The sequence below is a fragment of the Arachis duranensis genome, chromosome 2 (assembly GCF_000817695.3).
Source record: "Arachis duranensis cultivar V14167 chromosome 2, aradu.V14167.gnm2.J7QH, whole genome shotgun sequence".
Lineage (NCBI taxonomy): Eukaryota > Viridiplantae > Streptophyta > Magnoliopsida > Fabales > Fabaceae > Arachis > Arachis duranensis.
The window spans coordinates 11,027,271-11,047,078 of record NC_029773.3 but is presented as its reverse complement, the minus strand read 5'-3'; the positions used below and the strand labels follow the sequence as shown (position 1 = coordinate 11,047,078).

Sequence of the window (19,808 nt, the reverse complement as noted above, 5' to 3'; positions counted from 1 at the left end):
AGTCTGAAGAAAGTAAAAAAGGCAGACGAAGGTATCTCAGGGGACATGTCCTTAGTCCCCAGAGAAGAGGTACGGATGGTAGAAGACCTTGCAGACCAAGACAACGAGGTTCAACAGAAAAAGTCTTTTGTGTCAGTAGTTAAAGGAGGAAAGAATCCCATTGTCATGGAGGAGGATGATAGTTTTTATTCTTCATTAGACGAAGATACAAACAGAGCAGAAGATGATCCTGAAGAATCAGAGATCAAGGTTGAAAAGGTTGGAGGGATTGTTAATTTCGTCCTTAATGAGACAGCGATGAAAAGCATTAGAAGACCTTGGTGGGAAACCTTGATTGTTAAACTGTTGGGAAGAAAAATCTCTCTTCTAGCTCTTACAAGAAGATTGGAAGCCATGTGGGGAAAGAAAGGAATCTTGAAAGTTATTGACTTGGGAAATGAATACTTCATAGTGAAGTTCTTCTCCCAAGAAGATCTTGATTTTGTCTTGACTGAAGGACCTTGGAAGATTATGGATCATTACCTAGTCATAAGCTTTTGAAAACCAGATTTTAATCCATTTGAAGCTACTATTGACAAAATAGCAGCATGGATTAGACTCCCAAAACTGGCTATTGAATATTATGATGAAAGTATGTTGAACAAAATTGGTAACATAATTGGGAGAACACTCAGAATTGACTCCCACACAGCTGACAAATGCATAGGCAAATTTGCTAGATTATGTATAGAGTTGAACCTGGATGAATCCCTCATTTCACAATACTCAATCAATGGAACTCGCTATTATGTTGAATACGAGGGCCTCCGTAATATCTGTTTCTCATGTGGGCTCTTTGGTCATGAGAGAGAGATGTGCCCAAGGAAGCAAATAGAACAACAGCCGACACAGAACCAACCGGCGACCACAAGGGTTGAAGCTGGAAAAACGGTGGAAAGAAGCAATGAAACAGAAGAAAGAAAGGGCAATCTGGAGAAAAAAAAATGGAGAAGGGCAAACAAGTAAATTCAGTAGAAGGAGAACCATATGACCCATGTATGGTAGTGCAAAGACTTGTACGGGGAAGAAAATCAGGAAAAAGCACAGCTGGTACAAGTAGTGGGGCGGATGGGAGTAGTGGAAAGAAATTGCAAAAGGGGACAAAGGGTACGAGATTTGCAATATTGGGAGAAGAAGATTCGAATCCCAATGAGGAGGCACAAATGAAAGCAGAAAATGACAAAACAAAAGAAGCACAACCTCAGCGAAATACCCTACTGCATAATCAGAAGGAAAACAAACTCACCCAAAAGAAAAGTTCAAGCCCAAAATAGCAAAACCCAAAATCTCAAAATGTGACTAGTAATACTCAAGGTCCAAAAATCACACCTGAGCCCCCATAATAGTTATTTCTTCTGAAAACCTAACACAGCCAAATAACTAGAATAAACATGCAGCCTCATCCATGCCCAATACAAATAGCCAGAACCCAAACAAAAATGATCCCAGCAATATAACTTGTAACCTACATGCCAGCCCATGTCTCAACCAGAATAACCCAATACACCAAGACAACACACAGCCCACCCTAGAAATACCACATGATATTAATATGTCAGACACTTATGTCCCTGAAATAATTTCAATGGAAGCAGAGATGAATGAACCACCTAATCGTAAACCTCTTGATATGAACTCTATTGATAGTGACATAATGTTGAAAGCAGTATTGCAATATGAAAGAGGAAGAGAACTCCTAGAGAGACAAGGGCAAAAGCAAAAAAATAAAGAAAGTGAAGAAAGCAGCAGCATGGAGATAGAGGTCAATACAGGAAACTCCCGAAGTGAAGTTGCCAACTTAGCTTAAGAAGATGTACGTTTTGCTTAAACAACCTTGTTTGATCATGATTATTATGACATGAAACTGTAGGAGTGCGGCTAGCTAGGCATTCTATCGCACTCTAAAGGAATTATCTAGGATTTATTATCCGGACCTATTAGCTCTTCTAGAAACTAGATGCAGTGGAGACCAAGCCCAAAGGATAGTTCAGAGATTGGGTTTTTCTTATTTTCACATAGAAAAAGCTAGAGGATTTAGTGGAGGAATTTAGCCTCTTTGGAGAGACCCAAATCTGAGCAAAAATAGAATTCAATCAAAGGAGCAATTTGTACATACAGAAATAAAGCAGGGATGTTTAAACGGGTGGTTTTTTACTATAGTTTATGCTAGTCCTCAAGAAAGAGGAAGGAGAAGCTTGTGGACTGATTTAAAGGGCATTGCAAAAGGTATGAGTGGAGATTGGATGTTGACGGAAGACTTCAATGAAATTGCTTGTGTGAGTGAGAAGAAGAGGGTAGCAAGAGTGACTCGAATGCTTGCGAGAAGTTTAAGAACTGGATTAATGATTGTTCTCTTATTGATTTGAGTTTTGTGGGCACAAAGTTCACCTGGAGGGGACCATAATGGAAAGGTCATGAGAGGGTTTTCAAGAGGTTAGACAGAGCACTAGTGAATGCGAATTGGAGAATAAGATTTTCAGAGACTAGAGTTGACATTTTGTCGCGCACCAACTCTGACCACCACCCCATCTTGGTTAACACTCAACTAAGAGAAGATAATAGAAGAGAACGCCCATTCCATTTTGAAGCCATGTGGAACCTTCACCCAGAATTTAAGAATTTTGTAAAACAAAACTGGGAAAGGCAACTAACCTTGCCACCAGCCTTGAGAAATTTCACTAATAAGCTAAAAAAGTGGAAGAGAGAAACTTTTGGGCATGTTAGAAAACTGAAGAAAAGACTTATGAATAGAATTGGAGGAATACGTGCTACCAGCTATCGTAAAAACCTTTTTCTGGACAGATTGAAGAAAGAGCTACAGAAGGAATTAGAGGAGATCCTGAACAAAGAAGAAGTGATGTGGCTCCAAAAGTCAAGAGAGCAGTGGATATTTGAAGGCGACCAAAACACAAAGTACTATCATACTCGCACCATCATTAGAAGGCGTAGAAACAAGATTCTCAAATTGTGGGATAGTCATGGAAACTGGCTAGAGAATGAAGATCTCATCATTCATACCATCAATTTTTTTAAAGACTTATACAATGATGATCCAGCAGCACATCACCACGTATACACTAACAAATCGTATCCAAAGTTTGAAGATAAATTAAAACAGAGCATGTATAATACACCTACTGCTACGGAGATAAAGAAGGTTATCTTTAGCATAGGTTCTTTGAAGGCACCAGGCAATGATGGTTACCCAACCTTGTTCTATAAAAAATACTGGGAAGAGATTCATGATAGTGTGAAGAAGATGGTTTGGTAGATTTGGAGGAATTCAGATTAGATAAATATTTTGAACCAAACTCTAATTGCATTGATCCCTAAGGTTCAAGTTCCATAATTTATATCCTAGTTTAGGCCTATTGCTCTATGTAATGTGAGTTATAAATGCATTTCGAAGATTCTAGTGGAAAGATTAAAACTGACTCTTGAAGAGCGAATTGCACCATTCTAATCCAGTTTTGTGCCGGAGAGAAGGATTCAAGACAATATCTTAATTGTAAAGGAACTTATCCACTCAATGAGAAGGAGGAAGGGAAAAAAAGGGGGTTCAAGGCCATAAAATTTGACTTTGAAAAAGCCTATAATAGACTTAGGTGAGGATTCTTGGAGGATTGTTTAAAGGAGTTTGGGCTACTAGATCAATTTATAGATATGGTTATGGCGTGTGTCTCATCAGTCTCCTATGATGTTATTTGGAATGGAAGTAGGGCTCAAAGTTTCAACCCTATGAGGGGCCTAAGATAAGGGGATTCAATATCCCCTTATGTTTTTGTTATAGCTATGGATAAACTATCGCAACTTATTGAAGATAGAGTGGAAGAAGAAAGATGGTTACCTTTGAGAATCAAGAATTAGGGACCGGCCATATCCCACCTTTTGTTTGCTGACGACCTCCTTATCTTTACTGAAGTCACAGTGGATCAAATTGAAAATGTGATGGTGACTATGAAAGAATTCTGCAATGTTTCAGGATTAAAAATCAGTCCCACCAAAACAACGGTAGTTTTCTCTAATAATGTAAAATAGAACATCAAAAACCAGATAAAAAATATATAAAATTATAAAAAAAAGTCATGTTTGGGGAGGTATTTGGGGGCTCTGATCAATAACAATAGAGCCAGTAAGAAAAAATTTAAAAATGTCATAGAGAGATTTCAATCGAAGTTAAAAGGATGGAAGGCGCAATGCCTATCCCTAGCCAAAAGGATCACGCTAGCAAAATCTGTGTTTGGCCCCATTGCTAACTTTGAGATACAGCATGACAGAGTTCCCAAAGGAATCTGCCTTAAAATTAAAATGACACAAAGGAGATTTATTTGGGAGGAAGCTCAGGACCAGAGAAGAATGCATCATGTGAGTTGGAAGATACTATGTTTGCCTAAATAGCAAGGAGGACTTGGTTTCAAGAAACTGGAAATAGTTAACACATCATTCTTGTTGAAGATTATTTGGCAATTAATTACAGAACCCAATTCCTTATGGTCACAGCTTTTACTAAGCAAATATGGAAGAAAAGACATGGGTAATATAAGCCTGAATAGCAAAAAGAGTGACTCACCTCTATGGAGGGAACTCTCAAAACTATGGCAAATCATGAGAGGGAGTTTAGAACGGGTGATAAGGGATGGACGAAAGACTAACTTCTGGAATGATGTATGGGTTAAAGGAGAAGGTCCCTTGAGAAACAGGCTACTTGTCAGATTCCACAAAATCTGAACAACAGGATGGTCAAAGACTTTGTGAATGAGGAGGGAGAGTAGAACACTCCCTTACTTAGAAAGTTTCTTCCTTAAACAACAATTCAAAAACTCAGGATCCTGCCAACACCAAAAGATGATTCGGAAGAGGATAGCATTGAATGGAGACACACATCTAATGGGATCTTTTCAGTTGCCTCAACTTATAAAAATTTAAAGCAGGTAAATGCAACAAGAGAGGCTAAACGAAAAAAAATATGGTATTAAAAAGGACCAGAAAGAATTCGAATGTTTATTTGGAGAGTTGCTCATAGTAGAATTTTAACTGCAAAAAAGAAAGCCAAAATTCTAGGAACAAACCCAAATTGTATCAACTGCTCAAATTCTGAGGAAATTATTATCCATGTCCTGCGGGACTGCCCAAGAGCAGAAGCCATTTGGATCCAGGTCCTCAGTCCTAGTGTGATTAATGTCTTATTCAACTTACAACTTCAGCAATGGACTGAATTTAATCTGCAGAACAACATAAGAAGATCATCAGATTTCAATTGGATCAATGTTTTTTTTATTACATGTTGGATGATCTAGAATTGGAGGAACGAGGAACTATTTTCTCCTCCATTTATCATACCCCCAAATACAGCTGAAATTATCAGAATATTTCACAGAAACAGAAAAGCATTTGAAAAACAAGGTATTATTAAGCCTACCTTGAGAAGAACTAGCCGTAGAACAATGTGGGAAGCTCCACCACAAGGGTGGGTAAAGCTTAATATAGGCGGATCGGTCCAGGAGATGGAAAGCAAGGCTGGGTGCGGCGGATTGATTCGAACCAACACAGGAGAATGGGTTGGAGGCTTCGGGCAAATGTGGGAAGTTGCAGTGTGTTTCAGGCGGAATTATGGGGCGTGATTCATGGCATTAGAACGGCTTGAAAATTGGGATGAGAAGAATGATAATTGAAATGGATTCTTTGAAAGTTTTTTAATGTATCTGTGAAAGCAAGAGAGAAGCACACAATTTAATTCCATGATAAACATTATTGAGATGTACAAAAAAAAGCCATGGAAACTAAGATTCAGATATGTGAATAGAGAAGTCAATAAGTGTTCAGATTGGCTGGCAAAAGAGAGTGTTAAAAGAGAAGAAGCTAAGAAGTTGAATTTGTAAATTCTCTGCCGAAGAAGTTGATCCCTTTGTTGTAAGAGGATGTCAAGGGAGTTGTAACTCCTATTTTAATAAGTGATTAGTTTGTTTGTTGGGCCCAAGCCCCGGTTGTATACCAAAAAAAAAGAGAGGTATTTGTATTTTTTCGTTAAAATATAAATATTTTACTTTATATTTGGTAAATTAATAAGATTAATTTTATTGTATTTTTAGTGTAAAATAATTTTATATATACATCTAACTATATAATCTCACGTCAAAAAATAACTACTTTTTTATATTAACCAAGTTAATAGTCTTATAAAATACAAATATAACTAGATATAAATATGCAAAATGTTTTATATTCTCGGTGTATTAAAATTAAACTCTTTAGAAAAATATTAAGTGTTAGTTTATATTAGCTTTTTTAAGTAAAAAAAATATTTTTTTTTAAAAAATAAAGTACTTTTATTTAGTTTTAAACCTATTTAGATACCTCTTTTAGAAAAAGTACTTTTATTAAAAAAGAAAAGTATTTGCTTTTTCTAAAAATCAACAATACTTTGCTTTTAAAAAAAAGTAGAAATAAAATACGTTTTTTATACTTGAAAATTCTTTTTGAAAAGTCTATCCAAATGTAAAATAGTTTTTATTTATTGAAAAAAAAATCTTTAAAAAACATAAAAAAATAAGTACTATTTAAAAACTAATCCAAACTGACCCTAAGTGTTTTGCATATTTTATTTTGAGTTTAGACTTCTCTATTCAATTCTCACACCTTTTTGAAGACTTCTCTATTCAATTCTCACACCTTTTTGAAGAACAAGTGATTGTCGTACTTTTGAAGTATTGTCTCTGGCGCTAATTTGAAGTTCTTTTGCTACTTGGAGGGCTAGCATCGCCATCAACCTAGTAAGTCAGCGATGACCTTCCCTCTCTTTTTTTCACCCTCTTCTCCCCCAACCCAATACTCCTTTCTGTAACATCCTAATTAGCCTAAGCCTTACCTCGCGTCGTAAAGCTAAGGTTAATCAAAGATTAAGATAGTTATAAGCTCATACATATAAGATATATAGAAAGAATAGTATAATCTAGAAGCCCAATGAAGAATATAGCTCAAAAACAGGATTTCAAAGCGCAAAACGTACTAACAAAGCTACTAACTGGAAGCATAAGAAACAAGTATGGAATAACCAAACATCATAGTATAATAGTATAGTATCATAAGACGCTAGCCACGACTCATGTAGTTTAAGCCAGCTAACCATATACAGACCAAGTATGAACCCAGACAATAAAAACAACTTATACAAGTTTTGTTCTCTCAAATACACGCCACTAGGCGAAACAAAGTACAAAAGTGAGAGACATATTCAAAATACATCAAAGACTCAAAAGAAGTATCTGAATCTTCCACTTCTGTCACCAACCAGACAACTCACCGAGGTGGGTTGCAACCTGCATCTGAAAAACACAACAAAATATGGTATGAGAATTGGAGGTTCTCAGTATGGTAAAAGTGCCCATTAATGTAGGATATAAGACTCCAGAATACCAAAGACAATCCTAGACTCCATATCCATCACAAGAATGCAAGCTTAAAGCATACTAAACCAAAACAGTATAATATGTAATTCCTTAACACAACTTAACCATAGTACCATAACAGCGTAAACTATCTTAGGGGATTTCTACTCTATTTAAACACCGTTGTCCCACAGCCTTCACCACCCGATCCTCCATGCGATCCCATCGCCACCGCCTTCCGAACCTCCTCAATCCCAGTGAAAACGCAAGTATATACAATACAAGTAAAACACAAGTAGAAGCATATATGGCAATTAAGTCAAATAGCAGGTAAGCATGTTATTCAATTAGACAAGCCATTACAAGTAATCAAAGCATACAAATAGATAGAAAATGCATATGATGAATGCCTGCCCTACTGGCTGTGATATCACATTGTCGGTTCAACTGCCAACCCGACACATCTCCATGGAGACGTCGCCCTTCGAATTTTCTCATATGGGAACCTCTGAGATATAGTGCTCGATTCACTGTCCAGGTACCGGCGCCTGCACGCCCTATAAACCCGAAGGGATGCGAGCGGGATCTCTTGCCTCCATCCTCACATCTAAGTGCAAGTGGGATTAACCACCGTCCTTACGCCGCCGCTGCTACCTCGACATGCGGGATTAACCACCGTCCCCGTCGGGCACATAGTGTCTCATAATCACAGTAAAAACAACATATCAGTGATTTTAGTAAACATTTTCTGTATACATAGATCCATCATCTCAATCCGAGTCCTCGACTCATCTCAACCACTGTCCATTCATGACTCAGTTTCCAAATATCAAGTTCATCATTTCTCATCTCATGTACCAATCATCCTTCGCCTAGCGTCAAACCATTCTCAGCACACCAGAAACCTAGGCCTCCGTTTTCTAATCTATCATAAAATAATGTACTAGAACCCTTAAGTTATGTCCCATGTTCTAATACTCAAGACTAGGCCCAAAATTCCTAAAATAGTGTTATAGAAGCTTACGACCTCATCGGGAAGGTGAAATAGTTGAAAACAAAGCAAAAGTTGAGAAACAGGGCATGTGTGTCCGCACAGAGGTGTGCGTGCACACGCCCAGGAAATTTTAGAAGTGTGTATACGCACAGGGGTGTGCGTACGCACATGTGTCAAAACATAAAAGGGTCTGTCTACTTGCACAACCTGTGTGAGCGCCTTCAACAGACTGGCCTCCCCGACGTGTGCATACGCACAGATCTGTGCGTACACACAGGTCGCAATTCTCCCTTTGGTGTGCGCGTGCACAAGTTGTGCCAGCACTGTGAGCATAGCGCCTTCCTCTGCCTGTGCAGACGCACAGGTTTGTGCGTGCACACAGATCAAAATTTTCGCAGAATGTGCGTGCGCACATATCAGAAAGCTCAGAATTCTGTAACTTTGCAAAATTTCCAATTTTCAACACAAATTTTTTATTGATCATAACTCCCTCCACAAAATTCCAAATTTTACAAACTTTATATTGATTTAAAGGGTTTTCAAAGATCTTTAATTTCAAACCATTTTCAACAAATTTTGAAAATCGAGGCAAAAGTTATGATCAAGCAAAGTTCATCAAAATTTTACTTTTATCCAAAATTACAACTTTCACAATTCCTTCATAAAATACAACCAAACCAACCCAAACCACTCCAAAACTCCAATTCTCCTCAAATTCAACACTCTGTGGTATATTACACCAAACATACCACATTTTTTCTTATCCACAACATCAATATCAATATGTCTCATATATCCAACTTCATTAACAAATTTCCAACTATATTATCAATAAATCAACACCAATATCACATTTATCAACATAATCCACTATTCAACTTCACAAATCATGCATCCTCAACATATCACCATTAATCATCATTATCAACTCAAAATTTATCATTTCATCAATCATCATCATACAATTAAATCCAACAACTCATCAACCATTCAAATCCAATCCTATCCTATGGGTCACTAGCCTAAGTGTCCATGAATATTATATACTACATAGAGAAAATCGAAACCATACCTTGATTGATCTCCAATATGAACCAAATGAGCTTTCAACCAAAATGCAACCACCAAGGTAACTCCAACAAGCACCAACAAGCTCCAAACTCACAATAATCAAGCTATATACATATAAATCACCACAAAATTAACCTAGGGCTCAACATAAATCAAAAGTTCACAAGAGATCAAAGCCACTTACCTTTTTCAACAGATTTGGATGGCAAAACCCAAAGTTAAGCAAGGATTAGAGTGAACTTAAACACCAAGAATCACAAGAACTCACTTAGCCCCAAGCCCTAGGTACCCGAAATTTTGAAGAGAAGAACTGGAAGGATTTCGAGTTTACCTCTAGAATTTCTTGAATTAGTTTTGTAGAACTCTTCGCAAGGAACGCATAGCCACTGATGGCACGTAAATCGGAGCTCTATAACTCAAGATATGAGCTTAGAAAGATTGAGGTGATTAGGGTTTCTTCTTCCTCTCCTTCCCTCTCTCAAATTTGAAGTGTGTGTATTTATGGAGGCTAGGGTTCATTAAATGAACCTTTATATATGTTGGACTTGAGTCCAACTTGGACCTGGTTCAACCCGTTAGCGTTTTTAGCCCGTTTGGCCCAACTTCGGGCCAAACCTTTAAAATTAACGCCCGATTTTCTGTTTCTAATGTCTTTCTAAGGTTTTTGACTGTTTCAACTTTTTCTTGCGCAGCACCGAGCATACTTGAACCGGTTCAATCGGTTCACTGTCGGTTTGTGATTTTTCACAGTTTTCCGCAAAAAGCACATTTTCTGACTTGGAACGACCCACTGAGTCCAAAAATGATGTTTAAAACCTCAAATTCTCACTCTGACTTTTCGGAATCAAATTTGGGTAATATAACCACTTAATTAACTGGTTCGATTAATTGCGGTTCTTACACTTTCACTCGTCGTTTATGTTGTCGCTTTCTCCTTTTCTCTTATTTCCATTTTTTTACACCACCTTTTTCTTCGCCTGTTTCATTTGCCCTTTAATCTTTAATAATACCTTGTGATGTTATTAAAATTAAACTGTTTATAAAAATATTAAGTGTTAGTTTATATTAAAATTAAACTATTTAAAAAAATATTAAGTGTTAGTTTATATTAGCTTTTTTGAATGAAAAAAATATTTTTTTAAAAAATAAAGTACTTTTATTTAATTTTAAACCTATTTGAATACATCTTTTAGAAAAAGTACTTTTATTAAAAAAGTAAAGTATTTGTTTTTTTTAAAAGTCAATAATACCTTGCTTTCAAAAAAAAAGTAGAAGCAAAAGACGTCTTTAATACTTGAAAACTCTTTTTAAAAAGTCTATTTAAATGTGAAATAGCTTTTGTCTACTGAAAAAAAAAGACCTTTTTTAAAAAAATAGAAAAATAAGTACTTTTTTCAAAAGTTAATCCAATTTGACCCTAAGTATTTTGCATATTTTATTTGAGTTTAGACTTCTCTGTTCAATTCTCATACCTTTTTGAAGAACAAGTAATTGTTGTACCTTTGAAGCTATCTCGCTGGCGCTAATTTAAAGTTCTTTTGCTACTTGGAGGACTAGCATCGCCATCAACTTAGTAAGCCAGCGATGGCATTCCTTCTCCTTTTTCTACCATCTTCCGCCCCCTCCCCCCGGCACCCACTAGCTACTCCTTTCACTCATCATTTAGGTTGTCGCTTTTTCCAGCGATGGCATTCCCTCTCCTTTTTTCACCCTCTTCCGCCCCCTCCTCCTGGTACCCACTAGCTACTCCTTTCATTCATCACTTTCCCCTTTTTTTTCTTACCTCTATTTCTTTTTCCATCCTTTTCTTCGCCTCTTTCGTTTACCCTTTAATCTTGAATAACACTTTGTGATGTTATTAAAATTAAACTCTTTAAAAAAATATTAAGTGTTAGTTTATATTAAAATTAAACTCTTTACAAAAATATTAAGTGTTAGTTTATATTAGTTTTTTGAGTAAAAAATATTTTTTAAAAAAAATAAAATACTTTTATTTAATTTTAAACTTATTTAGATACATTTTTAGATAAAATACGTTTACTGAAATAAGTAAAGTATTTGCTTTTTTCTAAAAGTCAATAATACCTTGCTTTAAAAAAAAAGCAGAAGTAAAAGACATCTTTAATACTTGAAAACTCTTTTTAAAAAGTCTATCCAAACGTAAAATAGTTTTTGTCTATTGAAAAAAAGATCTTTTTAAAAAAAATAAAAAAATAAGTACTTTTTTCAAAAGCTAATCCAAACTGACCCTAAGTGTTTTGCATATTTTATTTGAGTTTAGACTTCTGTGTTCAGTTCTCATACTTTTTTAAAGAACAAGTAATTGTCGTACCTTTAAAGCTATCTTTCTGGCGCTAATTTAAAGTATTTTTGCTACTTAGAGAGCTAGCATCGCCATCAATCTGCTAGTAAGCTAGCGATGGCCTTCCCTCTCCTTCTTTCACCCTCTTCTCCCCTCACCTCCTGCTCCTTTCACTCATCATTTATGTTGTCTCTTTCCCCTTTTCTCTTACCTTATTTCTTCTATCACCTTTTATGTTTGCCTCTTTCATTTATCCTTTAATCTTGAATAATAGCTTATGATGTTATTAAAATTAAACTTTTTAGAAAAATATTAAGTGTTAGTTTATATTAGTTTTTTTGAGTGAAATTTTTTTTCAAAAAAATAAAGTACGTTTATTTAATTTTAAACCTATTTGCATACATCTTTTAGAAAAAGTACTTTTATTGGAAAAAATAAAGTATTTACTTTTTCTAAAAATCAACAATACCTTGCTTGCTTTGAAAAAAAAAAAAACAGAAGCAAAAGAGTTTTCTATTATCTATAGTGTTGTATAGCTATTCTATAAATAAAATGCTTCTTCTGTAAAAAAAAATATCTTTATAGAAAAAATTTGATTAAAAGAGTAGTATAATTTCATATTAATTTATTTAAATCACATAGGTTAAATTTTATAATATTTTTATTTTCATTATACGGTGCAATTCAAAAAGTATAAAACTTTCTCTCTCTGGCCCATAATGCTTTTAAGCTCTTTTTTCCTTTTGTGGTTAGCCCAAATCTTTTAAATATTAAATATTTTGTTTAAATAAGTCTTTAGTTTTTATATAATAATTTTTTATTTTTATAAATTTTTAATTTTACTGTTAGTTTTGGTCCAGTAAAATTTTTATAAGGGTTTTTTTTTTTAATTTTAGTCTCTATCGCTGATTTATTCCATTAAGTACGATATAATAGGTTAAATAATTAAATAATATTAGATATAATAAATAAATATTATATATATAAAATTATAGATATTGAATTAAAGAAAAGATAACTTTGAGTTATTATTTCTCTAATATTACGAATATCAAACAAAATGCTAATATCATAGTGATGAGAAAGTGGTTGAGATATAGCTTTTAGTTTGGATTCTACAGAGTCATCAAATGAACAGAAAAAGGGTAATACCTATGATCATAAAAAGATTTTTTCTTACACTTGTAGGAAAGTAATGGTTAACTTTCTTAGATTGAAGCAGTTAATAAGCACAAATTGCTCTCCTTTTCTAATATTCTAATAACACTTCACTACCACATAACACATGAACCGTGTGTTAATGCCTTTATAAGAAGCCAAAAAAGTGTGATCAACAAAAAATTCTGGAGGACAATATTTTTGTTGATCATAATAATAATTAATATGGCAGACATGTATGAGAATCAAGCATCTCCTGATGTCTCAAATTATGCATCAAGTAATGGAATCTCTTCTGGGGATGATAATAAAGGGATTGGTTATAGAGCTGCAAAATCAAAGCATTTATATCTTTTGGGTAGCAATTCTTGGTTTCAATGCTTTCCCTTCAAAATTGATCTCAATTTTGTTCGTATGGTAAGTCAATATTCAAGCTTTCATTCTATGTTTATTTAGAGTTAGCAATCTCATCATCATTTTGTGGTAAATCTTCCGAAGTAATCTTAGCACAATTTTATTTCAACATACATAGTTGTATTGCATAATACTGTATGATGTATTTTGGAATTAGATTTAGATGTATATGACAAACGAAGAATTTAAGTAAGGATGACAATGCAACTCATTTTTATATTCATGGATACGGGGACGGACACTGCTTGGCCCAAAAAATTTTAAACTCATTTGAGATTATAATAAATGCATTATATAGAGTAAAATTTAATAGTGTAGTAATAATAAAAAGAGTTATTATTCATCATGTATTAGAGTTTAAATTTCTCTATATACATTTATATTATTTATATTTTTTATTTGATTTAGAGTTCTTTTTACATTTGTTTTTTTTAAATTAATTTTAACATCTATAATCATATAAAAAATACTTTAATATTATTTATAACAATATTGTTCTTTTTTTAATTGACAATTTAGTTGTTTCTTTTTTATTATTTTTCTACTAGTTTTTACTCCTATTATTATATAAAAATACTTTAGTATATTTTAAATTCACACAACAAAATTGTTAGTGAAATTTATTTATATTATTTTATGTCATATTTTACAATGATATAAAACATAAAAATTTAATTCGCTGCACATAAATACTTATTAAAGTAAATTAATTAACAAAATATTTAAAAATAAATAATTTTATATTTTGTTAGATGCAAAATCATAAAAAATTATAAAAAAATTATAAAGACGGAGATAATTCTTTTATTTGACAAGTATTCATTAATTTTTTAATTAAAAACTAATTATAATTATATGACATAATCATGTATATGACATTATATTTAATTATATAAGATTTTAATTTTCGACCCTTCCATTATTAGATTCTTAGATCTGCATGGATATACATTTTCTCCCTACTCGATTGAGATGGATAAGAGGGTGAATTTTGAGTGGAGTGGGTTTTTGTTTGGGACGAAACGGAGTCAAATTATAGGCATACCGTATACCTGTCCCTATATATATATATGAAAGCTAATATACATAATAAATAATATAAAATTGATAAAAAAATTTAATTTAAAAAATTATAAGAACGAATAAAAATGAGACAAGTATTTACAGAAATAGTTTAGGATACAAAATTTTATTATATGTAAAAATATAACTGCCACTCTAGCTGCCTTTTTTTTTTTCGAAGTTAGATAGAAAAAGAGATTTAGGAAGGGAATGATTTAGCTATTCACTATTTCCTACTATGGCTAAGTCCAATACTATTAATTGAAAAATTAGCCCATTATGTATGTTTTATATTTACATAGTTATATGTATTATGAAAATCAATGTGATTGGGTTTTCAATGTTTTTGTTATATGAGAAGTGTAAATTGTTTTTGTTACATGTATAAAGGTGATGGCAGAGGTGATTGGAACATTTATTTTGATGTTCTGTGTAAGTGGAATAATAGCAAGCACAAAATTCCAAAGTGGTGAAGTGGGGCTTCTAGAGTATGCAGCCACAGCAGGATTAACAGTGGTTGTTATTATCTTCTCCATAGGACCAATTTCTTGTGCACATGTCAACCCAGCTGTCACAATTGCCTTTGCCACAATTGGTCATGTTCCATGGTACAAGGTACTAAACCTTAAAAACATTCAATCACTTTCAAATTTTTATAACTTCACTCAATTTTTAGTTTCATCCTTGTAGTTTATATATTTGTGATTAAGACTTTATATATAAGAAAAGTTTTCGACAAAAACCTTATATTATATTATATCCATGGTTTTTAGAACTAAACCAAATTATTCAGATTAATTAAAAATCAGTAATCAAATTGATCTGATTCAGGATAAAAATTGGTTGAGTCAATCAACCAAAATTAAAAAAAAATTAGGTTAAAAATCGAAAATTCTAATTAAAAAAGGGTGAAAACTCAGGTGTAGTAAATCAAAAATTAAACTTTATATTATATTATATTCATGTGAAATTGATAGTTGAGAGCTATTAGATGATTTGATTGATTTGACTAAAATTTCATCTAATAGCTCTCTGTTATCAACTTCATGTGAAGTCGACTGCACTTGAATTTTCACCTTAAAAAAATTGATAAATCGGTCAAATTGATTTGAACTTTTACAAATTAATCAGTTTAAAATAAATAATAAAATACAAAAATTTATTTTTAAAAATATATATTATACAAAAATATATTATTTTATTATATTTAATTCAATTTCGATTAAATTACGATGGAACTTTTAAATTTTTAAATTTCTAACTCTTTCGATTCGAGTTTTGAAAATCTTGTATAAAAAAAATTGATATAAGATTTCTCCGTTGTTAAGAAAAATTCATATAAAATAGTAATTTATCAATCTGACATACAGATTTGATCACAAATTTTATATTAAAGAAACGGGACCCAAAAACATTTATACAATATGATAATTTCATTTGAAAATTACTTCAATGAAAATTTTTATACAAAATATAAGAATTTGATTATAAATTTTTAAACTATAATAACCTAAATAAAAGCAAGAGAATATACCCCGTTAAAATTCAGGTAGCTAGCATAATTTATTCCTTTTTGTTTATTTTGTTGAACTGAACAGGTTCCAATTTACATAATAGCACAGATAGTAGGTTCTATATTTGCCACATTTATAGGTAGCCTTGTTTATGGCATAAAATCAGAGGTTATGATCACAAGGCCAATCCAAGGTTGCAACTCTGCATTCTGGGTTGAACTCATTGCAACTTTCATCATCATGTTCCTTGTTGCAGCTTTGACATCTGAGTATGAATCAGTAAGGAATACATAATTAAATTATTGATTAAGTTCTTTAATTATTAAACTATTTTACATTTATCTACAATAAGCTGAAACTTAAGACAAAAACTATTTATGCAGGTTGGGCATTTATCTGGCTTTGTTGCTGGAATTGCAATTGGTCTTGCTGTACTAATCACAGGGTAATTAACTACAAATTATTAACAAATTCTCCTTTTTGCTCCCTATTTTTGGTTAAATTATTTTGAGATCCTTTAATTTTATTCAAATTTCAATTTGGTCTATATAATTTAAAGACTTGTGATTAATTCTGTGGTCTATATAAAAATTAGGGTAAAGTAAATTTTTTTTAATGTTTGTGAATTTCTTTTTCAAAAATAATTCTAACATTTAATTTTGTTTTTAACGTTTTTGATTTATTTAATTTTGTAATTAACATTTTCGCTTTGTGTCAAAATTATTATTAAAGGTTTTTAATTTTGCCCCTAATAATATACATGAAATTATAACACTCATAGAGTAATTTTGATACAAATAAAAAACGTTAAGGACAAAATTAAATACAACTAATATTACGGATATTTTTTAAAAAAATCATAAATATTAGGAACAAAAAATATACTTTACTCTAAAAATTATTTTAATCAAATTTGATCCTGTGAGTTAAATATTTCAATACAAGCTACTAGGTTGTGCCAAGTGCAAACATTTTTTTTAACTATATCTCTATGGTTTGAAAATATGGTAATCAAAGTATCAAACCCTATTCTGAAACCCAGATGAAAAGTTGAATATTTTTTTTAAAAACTTTTCTATAGTATAGGGATAGAATAAAAAATTTAAGCACGAAAGACTCTGAGCTTGATTGAGAAAATATTTATTATTTGATATGGAGACTTAATTATAAATAATTAATTAATCTATATAAATAATCGACTTATAATTTTATAGTAAATTTAAATACAAAATTTTAAACGATAGAAAACCGTTTAAAGTTAGTTAGAATTATAGAGATTTTTAAAATAATTAAATTAATTTTAATTTAAAAATATTATGCATATATAAAAAATTAGTCACTATAGCTTCGTCTGGTTCTAAGAACAGGACAAGATATGACAAGACACTAAAAATAAGAAACAAAAAATAGAAATATAAAAATTAATATCTTTGTATTTTGTTTGGTGATAAACTAAAATAAATTATGAAAGTCTAATTTATTTTTATTTTTTTTATTCAAAAGATTTGAAAAGAAAATATAATAATAAAAAATATAATTAAAAAATTAACAAAAATAAAAAAAATAAAAAATAGGGTAAAATATTTTTTTTACCTGAAATTTGATAAAAATTTTAAAAATACCCATAAATTTTATTTTGTTTCAATTTTATTCCAAAAGTTTTTTTTGCATCAGATATACTCTTAACGGCTAATTTTTCAAAAAATTTAAGACCAATTCAATAACAATTTCATAAGAACAACCTTCAGCACAAGCAAATCAAACATAATTTTCATGCATTATTGTTAAATTTATCTTAAATTTTTTGAAAATTTAGACGTTGATGGTATATTTGATGCAAATCAAAAATTTTTAGGACAAAATAGAAACAAAATAAAACTTAAAGGTATTTTTGAAATTTTTGCCAAATTTTAGAGACAAAAAATATACTTTACTCTAAAAAATAAATTGTATTCTTATTACTATTTCTAAATCTTTTTTATTAAGATGAACACAAAATATACTAATTTAATATTTTTAGACACAATATTTATATACATATTTTATCTGCTAAATACAATTTTATATCTCTATATCTTTATATCATTATCCCATACTAGTAAACAAACGTAACTCATATATTCATGTAGAAGCGTCAATTTAACCCTAGATTCTAAGGACTAGTCCCAAGCCCGCACTCTGAAGCCCCGATCCTATACTAATCATATCTTCTAAAAGGTCTTTATTAAACCTAGTTCGCAATAATCCTTAAATAAAAAAATTAGTCCTGATAGTTCAAGAGTTGATCCCAAATTATTTTAAGACTCAAGACACTCATCTGAAGATATCGAGCAACTCTAAACAACTACCGTCTCAATTTAAATGACTTAGGGATTTTAACTTATTGACCTGCCTTCGACCCAAATTTTTTTTAGATTTTTTTTATTCAAACCCATATAATCAGCGCCAAAATCTTATTGGAAGAGTTTTATTGACATTTCAATATGTTATTTTTTTATTTTAATATGTATTTTATATTTTAACATAAAATTTATAAATTTTGTGCGTATATATATAGCATGATTGATTTTAATAACATATACTAAATCTTATCTTATTAGATAACATCCACTATATACATAGTAGTTTTTATTTGAATAACAGAGTGCTCTGTTTTGTATGTGTGGAATTGAAGGCCTGTGTCAGGTGGATCAATGAACCCTGCAAGATCATTAGGACCAGCAATTGTTTCATGGAAATTCAAGGACATTTGGATATACATGATAGCACCAAGTGGTGGAGCCATAGCAGGAGCTCAAACCCTTCGTTTTCTTCGCCTTAATAAGGACCAACCTTGCAACACCGATGTTGGTCACGCCATACCCTATTGTTCAAGTTAGTAAAATAATTAAAAAAAAAAACAAGCTAATGAAAGAAAATTAAAGAAGGTGAATTGTTGATTGTAACCCTGTTTTTGTGTCCCTAGGGAGAAATGGAAATGGACCCATGATTTTGGTGGTAGAGAAAAATTGGAGCTTGTTATCTGAAAGAGTAGAAGGGTTCAGACAAAGATATGTCTTAGGAAAAAAAGGGAATACCACATGATCATGTGGATCACAATGTTTAATTACTATTTTATTTTTTTAACTACTATTTTATTGTCATAGTTTGCCGTTGAAACATGTTAACATTGATTTGCGAGTATGTAAGTATATCAAATAATTTTAATGAAATTTTACGGAGACAATTTATGAAATATAAGCTTTAAATTCAATGGTGAATTCAATGAAAATTTTATAAAAAAAAAAAACAATTTATTCAACTATGTAACAATTGTATAATGTTATAACTAGAAATTAGAAAGGATAAAGTATATTTTTTGTTTTTGAAATTTGACAAAAATTTTAAAAATATTCTTAAATTTTATTTTATTTTAATTTTGTTTCAAAATTTTTTGATTTGCATCAAATATACATTCGACGGCTAAATTTTAAAAAAAATTAAGACCAATTTAACAACAATACATTAAAATTATGCCTTTTGTTGTGACTTAAAAAAAAAACAAACAATAACAAAGAAAGAAATAAAAATAAACAAGAAATTGTTTTAAAAAGGCAGTTCCGCTTAATACTACTTTTAAACTCCTTCCAAGACAACGAAAGCTCCATTTGAAGAGAAATGGTCCTTATTATTGTGTTTGCATCTCTCAATATCAACCGGAGATCAACACGCCATTTTCAAGACATGAAAATTATGCTTGATTTGCTAGTGCTGAGGATTGTTCTTTTGAAATTGTTGTTAAATTAATCTTAAATTTTTTGAAAAATTAGCTGTTAAGGATATATTTGATGCAAATGAAAAAATTTTTGGACAAAATTAAAACAAAATAA

At 31.6% G+C, this 19,808-nt stretch overlaps 1 protein-coding gene across 2 annotated transcripts in view; it reads left to right on the top strand.

The window, feature by feature from the left end:
• LOC107473509 (probable aquaporin NIP7-1) overlaps positions 1 to 19,088 on the top strand; it is a 32,834-nt gene extending 13,746 nt beyond the window's left edge. For both annotated transcript variants that reach the window (XM_052257030.1, XM_016093086.3), the window contains exons 2-6: positions 13,182 to 13,366; positions 14,816 to 15,040; positions 16,024 to 16,218; positions 16,323 to 16,384; positions 18,614 to 19,088. In XM_052257030.1, coding sequence (XP_052112990.1) covers positions 13,184 to 13,366; positions 14,816 to 15,040; positions 16,024 to 16,218; positions 16,323 to 16,384; positions 18,614 to 18,818 — 870 coding nt within the window. In that variant the 5' untranslated portion in view covers positions 13,182 to 13,183 and the 3' untranslated portion in view covers positions 18,819 to 19,088. The remainder of the gene's footprint in view (positions 1 to 13,181; positions 13,367 to 14,815; positions 15,041 to 16,023; positions 16,219 to 16,322; positions 16,385 to 18,613) is intronic.
• Positions 19,089 to 19,808: the final 720 nt, after the last annotated feature.